The 14,414-nt window shown below is 59.0% G+C and overlaps 1 protein-coding gene across 11 annotated transcripts; it reads left to right on the top strand.

Annotated features, from left to right (window-relative positions):
* Positions 1-1,412: 1,412 nt before the first annotated feature.
* LMAN1L (lectin, mannose binding 1 like) lies at positions 1,413-14,408 on the top strand. Of its 11 annotated transcripts, none has more exons than XM_072746018.1 (13): positions 1,413-1,800; positions 5,107-5,261; positions 5,385-5,492; positions 5,580-5,638; positions 6,897-6,996; positions 7,393-7,513; positions 8,332-8,387; positions 9,016-9,148; positions 9,456-9,607; positions 10,709-10,776; positions 11,635-11,770; positions 12,384-12,511; positions 13,889-14,408. In XM_072746018.1, the coding sequence occupies exons 1-13, from the start codon at positions 1,620-1,622 to the stop codon at positions 13,971-13,973; spliced, it is 1,482 nt and encodes a 493-aa protein (XP_072602119.1). In that variant the 5' UTR covers positions 1,413-1,619; the 3' UTR covers positions 13,974-14,408. The 11 variants fall into 11 exon arrangements, with proteins under 11 accessions (XP_072602119.1, XP_072602122.1, XP_072602118.1 ...); XM_072746021.1 differs by having other exon boundaries at positions 13,885-14,027; XM_072746017.1 differs by lacking the exon at positions 13,889-14,408 and adding an exon at positions 13,548-13,817 and having other exon boundaries at positions 11,635-11,758.
* The last annotated feature ends 6 nt before the right edge of the window (positions 14,409-14,414 follow it).

Below are 14,414 nucleotides of genomic sequence, written 5' to 3'. Positions count from 1 at the left end.
TCTCAGCGTGTAGGGGAGGGGGCGAAGAAGTGGATGCTCATGGCAGTCCACCCTGCAGAGACTGGTTGACAAGTGTCCCCTGGAAGCAAAGGACAGGGGTCATTGTCAGGCCCTCCCAGAGTGGTTTCCTTTCCTTTCTTTTTTCTTTTAAGATTTTATTTATTTATTTGAGAGAGAAAGCATGAGCAGGGGGAGGGGCAGAGGGAGAGGGCGAAGCAGACTCCCCGCAGAGCAGGGAGCCCCATCTGGGGTTGGATCCCAGAACTCTGGGATCGTGACCTGAGCCGAAGGTAGACGCTTAACGGACTGAGCCACCCAGGCGCCCCTGGAGCAGTTGTCATGGGGCAGTAGGGGCAGGAGTGAGAACTGAGTGGCAGGTGAAGGAGCAGGCCACAGCGTGGCCATGGAGGTGGGGACAGCGGGGTGCAGGTGGCTGAGCACTTACTGTTGAGAAATGAAGGTTTCCTTTTAGCGTGTCCTAAGCTTTTCCATTTACAGCCTTGATTTTAATTAATTTGTAGGGTTTCGGTAACTTTATCCCATTGGGGACTTAGAAAGTACAGTAAAACTTCAGCTAGCCAGATTCTTGGCAAGTGAGCCACTCTGGAAAATGAGTATTTGAGTGAAAATATTTGAAATATAGGATTTCTTTTTTTAAAACGTTTGTAGAATGGAAATAATCCTATAACCATATGCAGGAGAGAGAAGACACAAACACCCACATCCTCACCATCCAGTGTGAACAGCAGTTCCAGACTAATCCTGTGCCCAGCACCCCCACCTCTGAGCTCTGAGCTCCCGGACACTTGGAAGCAGATCCTAGACACTTGATCAATTCATTGGTGGAGCTTTCCTACATTTCTCTAAAAGACAAAACACATTTTTAAAAAAAGATTTTATTTATTCATTCATGAGAAACAGAGAAACACAGAGAGAGAGAGAGAGAGAGGCAGAGGCACAGGCAGAGGGAGAAGCAGGCTCCATGCAGGGAGCCTGACACGGGACTCGATCCTGGATCTCCAGGATCAGGCCCTGAGTCCAAGGCAGATGCTCAACGGCTGAGCCCCCCAGGCGCCCCAAGACAACACTTTTTAAAAAAATAATGTGACCACAGTACCATTATTACTCTTAAAATCTTTAACAGCAATTCCTTATTTAAATCAAGTATTCATTGTTCAGATTTCCCCCAATAGTCTCATTTCCCCCCAGTCGGTTAGTTAAAACGAGGCTCCAGACAAGGCCACACGTGGCGTTCATTTGCTGTTGAGACCCCCTTTCTCTGCAGGTAACTTCTGTGTTGAGGAAATGGGCGCTCGGAGGCCTGAGTGTCTGGGGACGCGGGAGGAGCGCCTGGGACAGAGAAGGCCAGACGGGGCGGCCAGCTGGGGACATTGATCTGCGGGCAGGAGGCAGGGGCGGGGCCCATCCTGAGTGAGGGGAGAGGCCGCCCGAGGGCTGGCGGGTGATGGCCCCAGGCCGGGGGCACAGCCAGGTGCAAGAGAGGTCGGGGTCAGGCTGGCGAGGAGGTCGCCCGAGGAACCAGGGAGAGGACAGGCGACAGCAGCTCCTCCCCGCCCGGCCTCCCTGGCGCCCCGCCCTGGCCTCCCCCTGCCGCTGCAATGCTGGTGGCCAGCGGGGAGCCCCTGCTCCGCCTCGCCCTCGCCCTCCTCCTGCTTCTGGGCGCCCCCGGCCCTGAGGGGGCCAGTTCTCTTCAGAGGAGGTTTGAGTATAAGCTCAGCTTCAAAGGACCAAGGCTGGCGGCGCCCGGGGCTGCAATACCCTTCTGGAGTCATCATGGAGGTGAGTGGGCCGGAGGGGGGGACCAGTGGGGACCGGCCAAGGGGAGCAAGGGGGGGGTGGATCAGCCGGGGGTGCTGGCCAGCTCCAAGCAGCTGTGACTCAGTGCTGCGTGGGCCTGCGGGCCCAGGGCCCCTGTCACTGACCTCCTCCTCCGCCCACCACGGCCCACGCCGCCCCCGGCCTCAGTTTCTCCGCCTAGGGCTTCTCTCTCTCCCTCTGCCTCTCCTGGACCCTCTCCTTCCTCTGCTTCTCCGGCCTGTAAGTACACATGCTCGCCCACCTGCTGAGGCCCAGACCCACCGCCCAAGGCAGCTTGGGCCGCGCCAGCCTCCCCGCTCCCTGCTCCCGCCTGGAGAACTGGGGGCTGCCTGGCAGCTGGAGCAGCAGCTCTGCCCTGTGTGTGCTGGGGGGGGCCGAGCACGAGCACGGTAGCTTCTGGAACTGCCCAACCAGGCCTCCGGAGTCTCCCTTCTACTTGCTCTTGTTCAAGACGGATCTTTCTCCCCACTGTGGGGCTCAGTCCCACAACCCTGCGGTCATGACCCGAGCTGAAATCAGGGGTCAGATGCTCAACCCAGACAGGCACCCCTCGGAAAGGCTTCCCGAGGACTGACGAAAACCCACGCAGTACAGACGAGCTTACGTTAGAAATGAACAAGAGGATCAAGACTAGGGGGTAAGGCTGAGGCAGGAGGTGAGTCTAGGAACACAGCTTGTCACCAGCACGTGCTGCGTGGCCTGCCCCCCTGACTTGGCCATGGAGCTGGCTCAGAGCTCCCTAACAGGCAGGGCAAAGAGAGAAAGCAGATCCATCACGTATTTCTGTGTGTGTGAGATGGAAGCTCTGAGCGGCGCGTGATTCCTGACTGAGGCCAGAACAGGTGTCCCTTTACCATGACAGGCCCCGTCAATCTTCCCTCACAGAGGCACCGGAGGTAAACAAAGGAAGGGGCCAGTTCTCCCGGCACCAAGCCGGGCCCTGCCTCAGGCCCAAGATGGGAGGGCCACGTGGCTCCCCCTGCCCCTGGGCCCCACCAGGCCCGGAGTGGCTCAGACCAGTGGAGGAGCAGAGGCTCTGCCGAGGTCACACAACCAGATGCGGCCTGTCCATTCATTCGTTCACTCACCTGCCACCACCACTGCCCCTCTGTGCCGAGCCCAGAGACGCAGCGCCGAGTCGGACTCGGGGAGCCGGCAGTTTGGGGTGAGGTCTCACGTACAACCCACGTAAGGCTGACTGCACACGTGTAGTATTCAGTGGACAATCCTTGCCTCCTACAAGCCACTTCAGAGGCAGTGGTGGCTTCTAAGGGCCCCCAGGACATCTGGCCTTGCAGCCTCTGAGCCTCCCCACCCCCAGCCCTGGCCTTGCTGAGCAAACAGCTGGGATTAGTAGCCTCCGGAAAGTCCTGGCAAGGCCTGGGCCTTGGGCCAGGTTCCAGGCTGGCAGGCCAGAGGGGTGGGGAGCCAGCTGGGTGAGGCCTCTGATCACCCTCCCCCCGATTCCCACCAAGCCTGCCTCAGTTTCTCTCCCCTTTCCCTCCTCCTCCCAGATAGGCCTCCCCCTAGCCACAGCTACTGAGAATTCACACACACACACACACACACACACACACACACACACACAATCCATCCCCCACCCTTTCCTCACCACCTGCCTTGCCAGCCAGGTCCCACTTTGGTTTTTGAATGCTTTCCTCACCTTGGAATGCCCCCAGGCGCCCCCACCAGGAAGCCCCCAGGCCTCCTTTGGCCACATGGGAGTCTCTCCGTGCTTCCGCAGTCTGGATCCTGAACCCCAACGTGGTTGTTCTCACAAAGCACTCTGCTGTGTTCCGGGGCCCCCCACGCATCCTTTTCCTCCGTGGGTCCTGTTTCCTCACCTGAGACTCAGAGAGGCACTAGTCTCTCTTGTGGGGTGAAAGGCTGATGCTTGAACAGTTGACACTTGAACAGCTCAGGGGTTAGGGACGCTGGCCCCACACGCATGGAAAATCAGGATGTCACTTGTGACGCCCCCAAGACTTAACTGTTAATAGCTTGGCCACAAGCCTTACCAATATGCACAGAGGCAAGTAACACGTTTTGTACGTTGTACGTATTATATATTGTATTCTTACAATAAGGTAAGCCAGACAGAAGGAAGTGTTAAGAAAATCGTAAGGAAGAGGGCGCCTGGGAGGCTCAGTCCGTTAAGCCTCCGACTCTTGGTTTTGGCTCAGGTTGTGATCTCAGGGTCGTGAGCCTAGGCTCCAGGCTCAGTGCGGAGTCTGCTGGAGAGTCTTTCCCCAACCCCTCCTTCCTCGCTGCTCCTCCCCCTGCTCACACTCATTCTCGTTCCTTAAAATAAATAAATTCTTTAAAAATATTTTATTTAGGGCAGCCCAGGTGGCTCAGCGGTTTAGCACCACCTGCAGCCCGGGGCCTGATCCTAGAGACCCACGATCGAGTCCCGCATCGGGCTCCCTGCATGGAGCCTGCTTCTCCCTCTGCCTGTGTCTTTGCTTCTCTCTCTGTGTGTCTCTCATGAATAAGTAAATAAAATCTAAGAAAAAAAAAGAAAAAATATTTTATTTATTTATTCATGAGAAACACACAGAGAGAGAAGCAAAGACACAGGCAGAGGGAGAAGCAGGCTCCATGCAGGGAGCCCGATGCGGGACTCGATCCCAGGACCCCGGGGTCACGCCCTGAGCCAAAGGCAGACGCTCAACCGCTGAGCCACCCAGGTGCCCCTAAAATAAATAACTTTTAAGAAAAAAGAGAATCACCAGGAAAACGCATTTACAGTATCATACGGCATTTATGAAAACAATCGCGCGCATATAAATGGACCCATGCAGCCCTAAGCCGTGTTGTTGGAGGGTCAGCCATACTTTGGAATCGGATGTGCTGAGTTCCAATCCACTTAGTTCCTTAGCTTGTCTGAGCCTCGTGTGTAAAATGGGGCCTTTTATTTATTTTTATTTTTTATTTATTTATTTTTTTTAAATGGGGTCTTTTAAAAGCAGGCCGCACAAACTTGTGGTGAGGCTTCCTTGAGAAAGCAGGTGAAGCGCCCCCTGTGGGTCTGACATCCGTTGCCCCCACCCGGCGAGGCGCCCCAGCTGTGGGGGGCTTCAGCTCTGTGCTGGGCTCCAGCGCCCACGTCTGCAGTGGGTTCCCGCATGTGACAGTGGGCCTGTTATTTACTGGCAGGCCCTGATGTCACCTCCTTGCTCCCCCAGAGTGCGGCCCAGGCCAGACAGAGAATGACGGAGGGCAGGGGAGGGGGGCGGCCCGGCTCTGAGCTGCCCCGGTCCGCAGGTGCCGTACTGGGCCCGGAAGAAGTGCGCCTGGCCCCGTCCACGCAGAGCCTCAGTGGTGCCGTGTGGAGCAGGGCTCCTGTCCTCTTCTCGGCCTGGGAGGTGGAGGTGCAGATGAGGGTGACAGGGCCGGGGCGCCTGGGAGCCCAGGGCATGGTGAGTGGCCCCAGCCGAGACCCAGCAGGGGCGGGGTGGGGGGGGGTGAGCTGGGGAGGCGGGTGGCGATCCAGAGGCTCCGGTGTCCCGAGGTCCCTGGGCTGAGCAGCTGGGGCCCCGCAGGCCGTGTGGTACACCCGGGACAAAGGCCAGGTGGGCTTGGCCCCGGGGGAACTGACCTCGTGGGATGGCATCGGGATCCTCTTCGACTCCTCGGCCGAGGACACCCAGGTGAGTGGTGATCTCCGGGCCGCCCTCCCGTCCACACTTCGCACTCCAGCCCGCACCCACGGCTCAGGCTGCTTGTCATCCCCACAGCAGAGCCCCGTCATCCGCGTGTTGGCCAGTGATGGGCACACTCGCCTCGAGTCGCACGGGTAAGCACCTGTCGGGACTGACCCCAGCCCGCTCCCGGGGCCTCCGCGGTACCCTCACTGCCTACCCGAGCCCCAGCCTGGGTCCTGAGGCGCCCCCCCTCCACCCCCCCACCGACACCGCCCGGCTGTGCCCTCTTCGCTGGCCTCTTATCTGAGCTGCTGCCCTGGAACTCCTGTCTCCTTGGTCCCCGCGGGGCCTCCTCCAGGGCGGGGACCCGAGTTTGTTCGCGCTTCCCAGGAACGGCCCCACTGAGTCCTCAATGCCTAGGGCCCCCACCCCGGTGGGGGGTGTCAAAGGACACAAGGGGGAGCATGTGCCGAGTGTGGTCACTCACAACACCGCCTCTGAGCAGCAGCACCCTGGCGGCGAGGGATTCTTGGCCCCCAATTGCAGGCTGGCCAGGGAGGCCCAGAGAGGTGGAGCGACTTGCCCGAGGTCACACAGCGGTGCGCGCAGGGCCGAGATTGGAGGCCATGTGGCCTGCGCCCTGCCCTGCGCCACCCCTCTTCCAGCTGACGTGGCTTCCCGTCCCATCCGGGAGCAGGGCCAGCCCGTCAGTGTCGCTCAGCAAATACCCCTCAGCTCATAACAATTAGAGTAATTGCTCATGTTTATGGAGCAGAGACTACCTGTGCGCCTGGCACCGGGCCGAGCGCTTTACAGTCACGGTCTTAGTTAAATCCTCATAACAATGTTATGAGGTAGTTCCAATTATTATCCTCATTTTGAAGGTGGGGAAAATTCAGGTTTGGGAGGGCTGGTCACACAGCCAAGGTGACACAGGCTGCCCCCGGAGCTGGCCTCCCTCCCCGCCCTGTGCCCGGCTGGGGAGCACCTGCTGTGCGCCTCCGCCCCACGGAGCCTCGGCCCCCTCGGGCCCCCAGAACTTGTCTGTGCCACCTGTCCCGACTCAGTCCTGCTGAGTCAGGCCAGGAGAAAGGAGAGGGAGGAGAAGCCTTCCCCACAGGCGCAGGCGGATGTGGAGGTCAAGGGAGGGCCCGGGGACCTGAGGGCAGGACCCACACCCCTCAGGCTCTGTCCCCCAGGGACGTGGCACAGGGAGGCCTTGGCCTCTTCTGTAAACTCCAACTCCCAGCTCCGCCAGGCGAGGCCTGCTTTCCTGCGCCTCTCCTCCTGCTATAGAAGCAGACTCGGCTAGGCCACAGGGACCTGTCCCGTCCCGGGTCCCCAGGACGCCTGCGCAGAGCAGCCCCCGGGACCACCCCCGCGACCAGACCTTGGGTCCTGTGCCCACAGGGACGGAGCCAGCGGCGAGCTGGGCTCCTGCCGCTGGGACTTCCGCAACCTGCCACGACCCTTCACAGCACGGATCACGTACTGGGGGCACAGGCTGCGTGTGAGTGGCCCCTCCGGCTTCTGCAGCTTCTCTGGGTGGGGGCTGGAGGGCTGGAGGGCCCAGAGCTACACAGCTGCTGTGCAAGCCCCGTGACCCCAACAGAGTCATGCCCGTGCCGCCGCACGGGGTTCCTGGCACATGCGGGCTCCTCCTCCCTGCACACACTGTTAACTCCCAGAGCACACACTTACGTGGGCTGGAGTGAGACCAGGTGAGCGTGTCCACCCCCCACCCCCATGCCATTCTGATGCCAAGCCCTGCAGCCGCCTGCAAGCTCTACTTTAGAACCAGGGGAGCCGGTGAATCAGAGATGGGGACAGTGCCCCACAGCTGGTCCAGGTCAGGGGAGAGGAGAGGGTTCTATCTGCAAGGGGCTCACTCCTCTGTACCCCTCAGGTGTCCCTGAGCAGTGGCCTCACTCCCAGTGACCTAGATGAGGTTTGCGTTGACACCGGGCCCCTGCTTTTGGTTCCTGGAGGTTTCTTTGGGGTCTCGGCAGCCACCAGCACCCTGGCAGGTGAGGGCCTTCTGGGCAGGTGAGGGCAGAGAGTGGTACCTAATGACTCATCCTGCGCACACCTTCTAAACGGCTCTGGGCATGGGGCTAGCCACTTCCTCTCTACGTGGCCTGGGAAGTCATGCACAAGCCCTCTCCGGGCCTCTGCTGCCACCGGGGGAGGTTGCATGGGCCTTGCAGGGCTGATGAGTCTCAAATAGGATAAGCACCAGAAGCCTTTATTCCGGTGATGGCCTCATACATGCCCCCAGCTGAGGACTGTGGGGCAAGCAGAAAAAGGCAGCCACGAGAGACATTTAGGGAACCGGAGCAAAAGGATGTAACGTCATGGAGAGTCCACGGAGGGACCCACAGCTGGAAAGCAGAATAGAACCTGAGAGTGGGAGTTCTTGAAGGCTAGGACTTTGGTCTTTAGGCTCTAGGCCCTAGGGAGCCATGGAAGGTTTCTGAGGAGGAGAGTGAAATGATCAGAGCCCTGCTGAGGGGGTGGCTGCTGAGTGCTTGCTTCTACCAGTAGAGGCCACGCTCTGGGCCCTGAGGGTGTCAGTCTGTTGCCCTGGCTCTTGCCCAGGACTGTCCAGTTTACCCACTCACTGTGGGGCACCCACCTTTGGCTCTGTGTGTGGGTCCACACTCACCGTCCACCCCCCTGCTTGTCTGCCCCCAACACGTTTCCTATGAAGTGAGCAAGATGAAGGATAGAGCTGCCCAGATCTCCAGCCTGCCCAGAATGTAATGGGGCCTGGGGGTGAGGGCTGAGCACACAGGCCACTGGGCCGAGGGGGGCGTCTTACCTTCCCTTCTCTTCCCCCTTCCAGATGACTATGACATCCTGTCCTTCCTGACCTTCAGTCTGAGTGAGCCAGGTCCTAAGGTGATGCCAGCCCTGGGCCGGCGCTTCAGGGGAGAGCTAGGGGAGAGACAGCCCGGGGACCCCTCCCCGTCACAGAAGCTTCTGCTCACGTCACGGTGTTCCATACCATCATTCCAGCCTTTATCTCTACTGAGAGCTGTCTGTGTCTCTGAGCTCTGCAGCTCTGCCCAGGCCAGGCCTTATTCCGGGCCGTGCTGGGGGCCAGAGGTGACCTGGCGCCAGGCCCTGTCCTGGAGCATCTCCCAAGCTGGCTGGGGACTGTGGGAACATGAAAGAGGGGTCCTGACCAGCTAAGGGGAGCAGGGAAGGCCACCTGGAAGACAGGAGCTTGAAGAGCAGAGAGAGGTGGCTGAATGGGGAGCAGCCGGGACAAAGGTCTGAGTCCCGAGAGAGCTGCTGGGGTGTCAGGCGGCAGCAGGAGGGAGGGGGTGGGGACGGGGCAGCCGCAGAGCTGGGCTGCAACTTTAGGGCCTCGTGGCCCAGTGAGGGAGACCCAGCTGGGGCGCTTCTTCCCTGGCTGGGATGGATGTTTGGTCCACCAGGATGGGGGCTGGGGCCCTGGGGGAAAGCTCCCCTCACCGCAGGTCTCCCACAGGTTTCAGGCCTGACTTCTGTCTTCTTTGTCCAGCCTCTCCACCAGCCCCTTCTGGAGATGGAGGAGCGCCGGCTGGCGAGGCAGCTGGAAGGGCTTCGGGCAAGGCTGGCCCTCGGCACCAGGGAGGACGCGATGCCAAAGCTGAGCTCCAAAGTCCAGGAAGAGGGTAGGGACCCAGGGAGCAGGCAGGTGGGGCAGGGGCCCATTGGAGCATCACAGGACCCTCTTCCCTGCAAACCAAGAGTCCTTTAAGTAGTGGGGAGAGGAGGGCCTGAGGAGGCCCCATCTAGCAGACCCCGGGTCCCAGGACTCGGCCCTATCCCCACCCCACCAAGCAGACACATCTTTTCAGGGGAGAGTCTTGGAGGCAGAAGCCTGACTTTCTGCCCACCCTCTCCAAGAAGCCCCCCAAAGATAGGACCTCCTACCGCGGTGCTGCCGGCTGCCTGTCCCAGCTCTGCCCCACTCTCCAGGGGAGCGACGCTTTGGCCTGCAGGAGACGCTGGGCAGACATCGCCAGATCCTGCAGGCCCTCCAGGGTCTATCCGAACGGTTGGCCCAGGCTGAGAGGCAATGGAAGATGCAGTTGGGGTCCCTGGGCCATGCCAGGCCTGTCGGAGCCTGGGTGAGTGGACCCCTTGGGCACCCAAGGCCCTGCCTGCAGGCCTGGAAGAGCGAGCTCCCTCAGGCACTGGGCCCCTGGCACTGGGGGGCTCCCTCTGTCCAGGAGGAGGAGCAACTGCTGTACTTGGGGACTAGTCTCCCCCAAGGCCTGGGGGGAAAGGAGAGGGGGGTGCAGTGCCGCAAGTGGCAGGATGGGCTGGATCTGCGAGGCCGGGGAGCGCGCAGGGGGTTAGCCCTGTGTGAGCAGGTGCCCCCGCATCTACGTGGCTGGGGCTGGGAGAGGCGCTGCCGGGTACCCGGGGCCCTGGACAAGTGCCAGAAAGAGACTGGGTGCTAATTTGCATGTAGCTCCACATGTGACTTGGGTCACGTACGAATGGCTGGCTTAGTGCTCAGATGCACCCGAAGCCTCGCTTCATTGCCACTTCCCTCCTGGCTTCTCCTCGGAACAGTCATGCCCCGTGGCACGCCCAGCCTGGGCCGGAGAGCTGGATGCTCGATGCCAGGTGGGAGAGGCCAGGGGCTCCTGCGAGCTTTGCTGGGCTCTGACAGCTCGGGGCTCTCATCTGTGTCCTCGGGCCAGAGTGGCTGAGGCTGGGCTGCTGGAGCGGCGGGGTGGCGACAGGGCCACACTCCAAGGCCAGGCCGCTCTCTGACCCTACTTCCAGGCCCGGAACTCCTCCTGCCAGGTTCTACCCACCCTGGAGAGGGGCGGTCACTTCTCCAGACCTCTCAGCGAGACAGAGGCGCAGGCACTGAGGGCTGTTGGGCACTGGCCCCATCTTGGACTGTGCCCTGAGGGGGAGTAGGTAGGAGAGGACTCGATTGGGCCTCTGCTGCCTCCAGGGGCAGAACCACTTCTGCAGAGGGCAGAGAGCCTATGACCCTCAGGGGTAAGCGGTTTGAGAGGAGGGAAGTCCAGAAGCCTAGCCAATTGGGGGATAAACTCAGTATGTCAGATAATGTCCAAAGTGAGCAGGGGCCAGGTAAGCTGGTAAGGCCTTCCAGAAGGAAGAGGGCTTCAGTGTCCCTGGGGAAGAGGGATTCTGAGAAGAGAGGGGCTGGGCCCTGGGCCCCAGAGAACAGGGTGGTACTCCTGCAGGACTCTGCCAAGGTCTGCGCCCTGCTCCACAGACAGAGGACTCTGCTCCAGGACCTGCAAGAGATAAGGTAAGGACATCTGCGAGGAGGGGCAGAGAAGTCCCGCTCCACCCACGTGCTCAGCCTCAAGTTCCTCCACGGGTTCCCTAGTCCTCTCCTCACTTCCTGAGCACCCAGCACAAAGTCTGGAGCACAGGGAGGGGCTGGGGCACCATTAGGTTTGTTGAGTTGACTTGAACTTAATTGACTCAAGTTTAAGGTTTTGAAATTCCTAGTTTAAAAGTAATTCTCCCTGGGAGGGGGCCCTCATGAGAGCCCCTATAAGACACCCCACCTCCCCAGGGAGGGTTGAATCTGAGCCCTCCTTCAGTGGCAGCGCCTGGAAGGAGGCTGTGCTTTGATGACATGCTTGGAGCAACCACAACCAAGATCAGGCCCAGCAGGAGGGTGCAGTCCCTGTGTTCTTTGTGCCTCCACCAGCCCCCCAACATCCCACTTTGGGCCAAGCCTCAGGGGCTCCCCACAGAGCTCTGTGGACAGGGAGGTCACCTTGATGTCACGGAGGAGGAAAGCTTCAGGCTGGATGCTGGATTCTGGGTCCCTTACTCACATCTAGACGCTTGAGGGTGGGAGGATGGGAAAGGGGAGAGGAACTAAGTCCCCCGGGGGCTGGGGATGGAAAGCAGAGCCCAGGGAGCCTAGAGTTGAGAGAGGCAACTTTACGGAGAACTTTCTCTGAGCTAGAACTGTCTGAGGACACAGGAAGGTTTGGGGGAAGAACACCAGCCCCTGAGAAGGGGCCCTATAGATGGTGCCTGTTCCCCACCAGGTGCTGCAATCAGGGATGATGAGGAAGGGTTAGGAGGTTTGGGTACAACCAGAAGATAATGGGTCACCTCCCCTGGTTCGCATCCCCCCGCCCCCCAGGGATGCAGCTGCCCGCGTGGCCTCAAGAGCACAGCTCTTCTATCTGCCTGTGGGCACCAAGCATCATTTCTTAGAGCTGGCCCAGATCCTGAGCCTCCTGCAGAAGGACGTTCAAGGCCCACTGGTGAGGGGGAAGGTAGGGATACCATGAGGCCCCCGCCCTTGAGGCCCAGCCCCTGTGCATCCCCAGGTCCTCCTGCCTTTGTGCTCCCTTCCTAGGACTGCTGACAAGCACATCTGTGTGGGGGTCTGTCTGTGTCTGTGATGGAGATCTTACCTTCTCTCTGCCCTCTCTGCTCTCTGGAGGGTTCCAGAGACTCTCGATGCCAGCAGAACCCTGGAGACCATTTGGTCCAACCCCCTCAGTGACCAGAAGCGAAATGGGAGTGCTCAGAGCTTGGTGGTGAAGCCCTCTCTTCCTGGTGCCCCTGCCCTGTCTTGCTTTTACATTTGCCCTCACTGTCTGTCTTTCGCTCTCTACTTCTCTCTTTCTCATCTCTAGAGCCTTTCAGAGCCCCGATGATCCCAGGCCCTAGGCCTTCCCAACTGTTCCCACAGATGGGCCATGGGAACTTGGGTGGGGGAAGCTGCTTTGTACCCTGACCCTCTCCAAATTCTCTGGAGATGACAGCCAGGGTGTCCCATGCCTGGGAAAGGAAGCAGAGCCCACACAGATGGCCCAGATTCCAGGTCCCCTCTTTCCTTTTGGGTAAGAAGCTGATACAGGACTTTAAAATGTCCCCTTTCAGAAAGCAGCAGCCAAGCCCCCCTGCTCACCTGGCCAAGCCCCAGGGGCCTCCTCGTGCCTGCAGCCTGGCATCTTTCTGCTCTTCCTCCTCATTCAGACTCTAGGCTTCTTCTGTTACGAGTACTTCAGGTGGGTCTTCCCACGAGTAAGACATCCTACACCTACCTGGCACCTCTTAATTCTGGGTCAGAGCCACCCGACTTGAGAGGTGGGGCACTGGGGCCCAGGGGGAATGTGCCTGGCCTGACAACTGCCAAGGAGCAGCACCTGGGCCAAGACCCATTTTTCTGATAGGCTCTACTGGTCACCTGCCCAACTGCTGGCCCCATCTAAGTCCCGCCCTCACAGAAGTCACTTGCTGGTGTGAGAAACTGACGAGTAACTGGTAGTTATGTGGTCGGTGCCATGATGGCAGGAAGCTCGGGGCTATGACAGTACAGGAATAAAGCCCTTGACCCAGCTTGGGCAGATAGAGGAATTGACCTGGAAGGGATGTTGGATACGGGTCGTCAAGGTGACTAGAAGGTTTCCAGCCTGTCAAGATAAGTAAAGGCATCAGTGCAGAGGAACAGCATGATAAGAGCATGGAAGCATGAAAAAGAAAGCACAATATTCTGGAGAAAAAGTGACTCGCTCAGTACTGTCAAAGCAGGGTGGGACCAGTTTGTGAAACCGAACGAACAGGATTTAAAAGGTGGGGGGAAGTCACTAATTCTGCTTGGTGGGTGTTTGTTGAAGGAATGAAACATTTAGAGATGGGGAAGGTGCTAAGGTGCTCAGAAGTGGGACTGACAGTCCTTATTGATGGAATGTCAAGACAAGAAGAATCAGGGTGGTCTGGGTGGTCCTGGAGGAGAAGTGAAGTGTGCTGAGCTTTAAAAAGCAGAGAAGAGACAGCCTCCAGGTGAGAACAGCAAAGGTACAAAGTGGAAATGATGACAACCTTATGCATTAGGTAGGCTTATAATGGTGGCCATAAGGCTGGAGCCACCTGGACAGACCTTGAATGCCAGGGGAAGAATGTGGTCCTGATGGGGCAGGTCAAGGGAGCCACGGAAGGTCCTAGAACAGGGGTGGAGAGATGCTAGAGAGGTGAGTTTGGAGCCTGGTCTCAAGAGCCCCAAAGACAGAAATCCAGGTAATCTTCTTCTTTCCTTGACAGTAGGCGGGAGCTGGACAAGAGCCTTCAGGACTGTTTGTCCACAGGCAGCCATCTGTGTCCTGCACCACACGTCCCTGGGGCCCTGGGGGTTCTGAAGAGGCAGCCTCTCTCCCCCAGTATGCGTGCACGACTCACCTGAAAGCCCGGAAGGAGGTGGATGGTGTCTAGGGGGGAGACAACTTGGCCAGTACCCTCTCCTTCTGGGTGCCCAGCTCCTGCTACACCTTAGCTTTGGGGGAGCTCCAATCTTATTAAAAGTGATTTACATCTCTCCATGCTTTGACATGTTCATTGACCTTCTGGCTTCACCTTACTTTCTGATGGCTTCCACTTTCTCCAGACAGGTACCTGGACAGTGAGCTCCAAGCAGGTAAGGAGGTCAAGGAATGGCTTCATTGCCAAAAGACCAAGATACCCCACGAGCCTTGAACCCCGGACAATGGGGGGAGAGGAAATCACAACCGGGTATAATTCTATCCCCAAATTCACCCAGCACAAAGAGTGGTACCTCCAGGTGTCCTTCCTGGCTTAGCTAAGCCAGCATCACCATGAACAACCTTCTCCCTGCCACCTCCTGCAGCTCTAGGGGTCAGCAGGGCTGGCATGGGAAGGAGGCAACCCATGGTGCTCGCTTTGGCAGCACACACACTAAAATGAGGCAACCCATGGAGATATAATTGGGATTCCCCCTCTCTGGTCTCCCTCCCTTTCCCAGCGTCCACCTCTCTGGGCAGCTGCTGGGGCAGCGGGTTGGGGACAATGGGGCAGAGCCCAGGGCTGGATCTTTGCCCCTTGTCGCCACTTGGATCAGCCAGCTGAGATCCTGGCTATCAGGGACTCAGAGGAGGAAGTGAGGGGAGAGAGGGGGAG

This window comes from Vulpes vulpes, unplaced genomic scaffold, assembly GCF_048418805.1.
Source record: "Vulpes vulpes isolate BD-2025 unplaced genomic scaffold, VulVul3 u000000678, whole genome shotgun sequence".
In the NCBI taxonomy this organism is placed as follows: Eukaryota; Metazoa; Chordata; class Mammalia; order Carnivora; family Canidae; genus Vulpes; species Vulpes vulpes.
The sequence above is the reverse complement of the archived record's forward strand: the minus strand, read 5'-3'. Positions and strand labels throughout refer to the sequence as shown.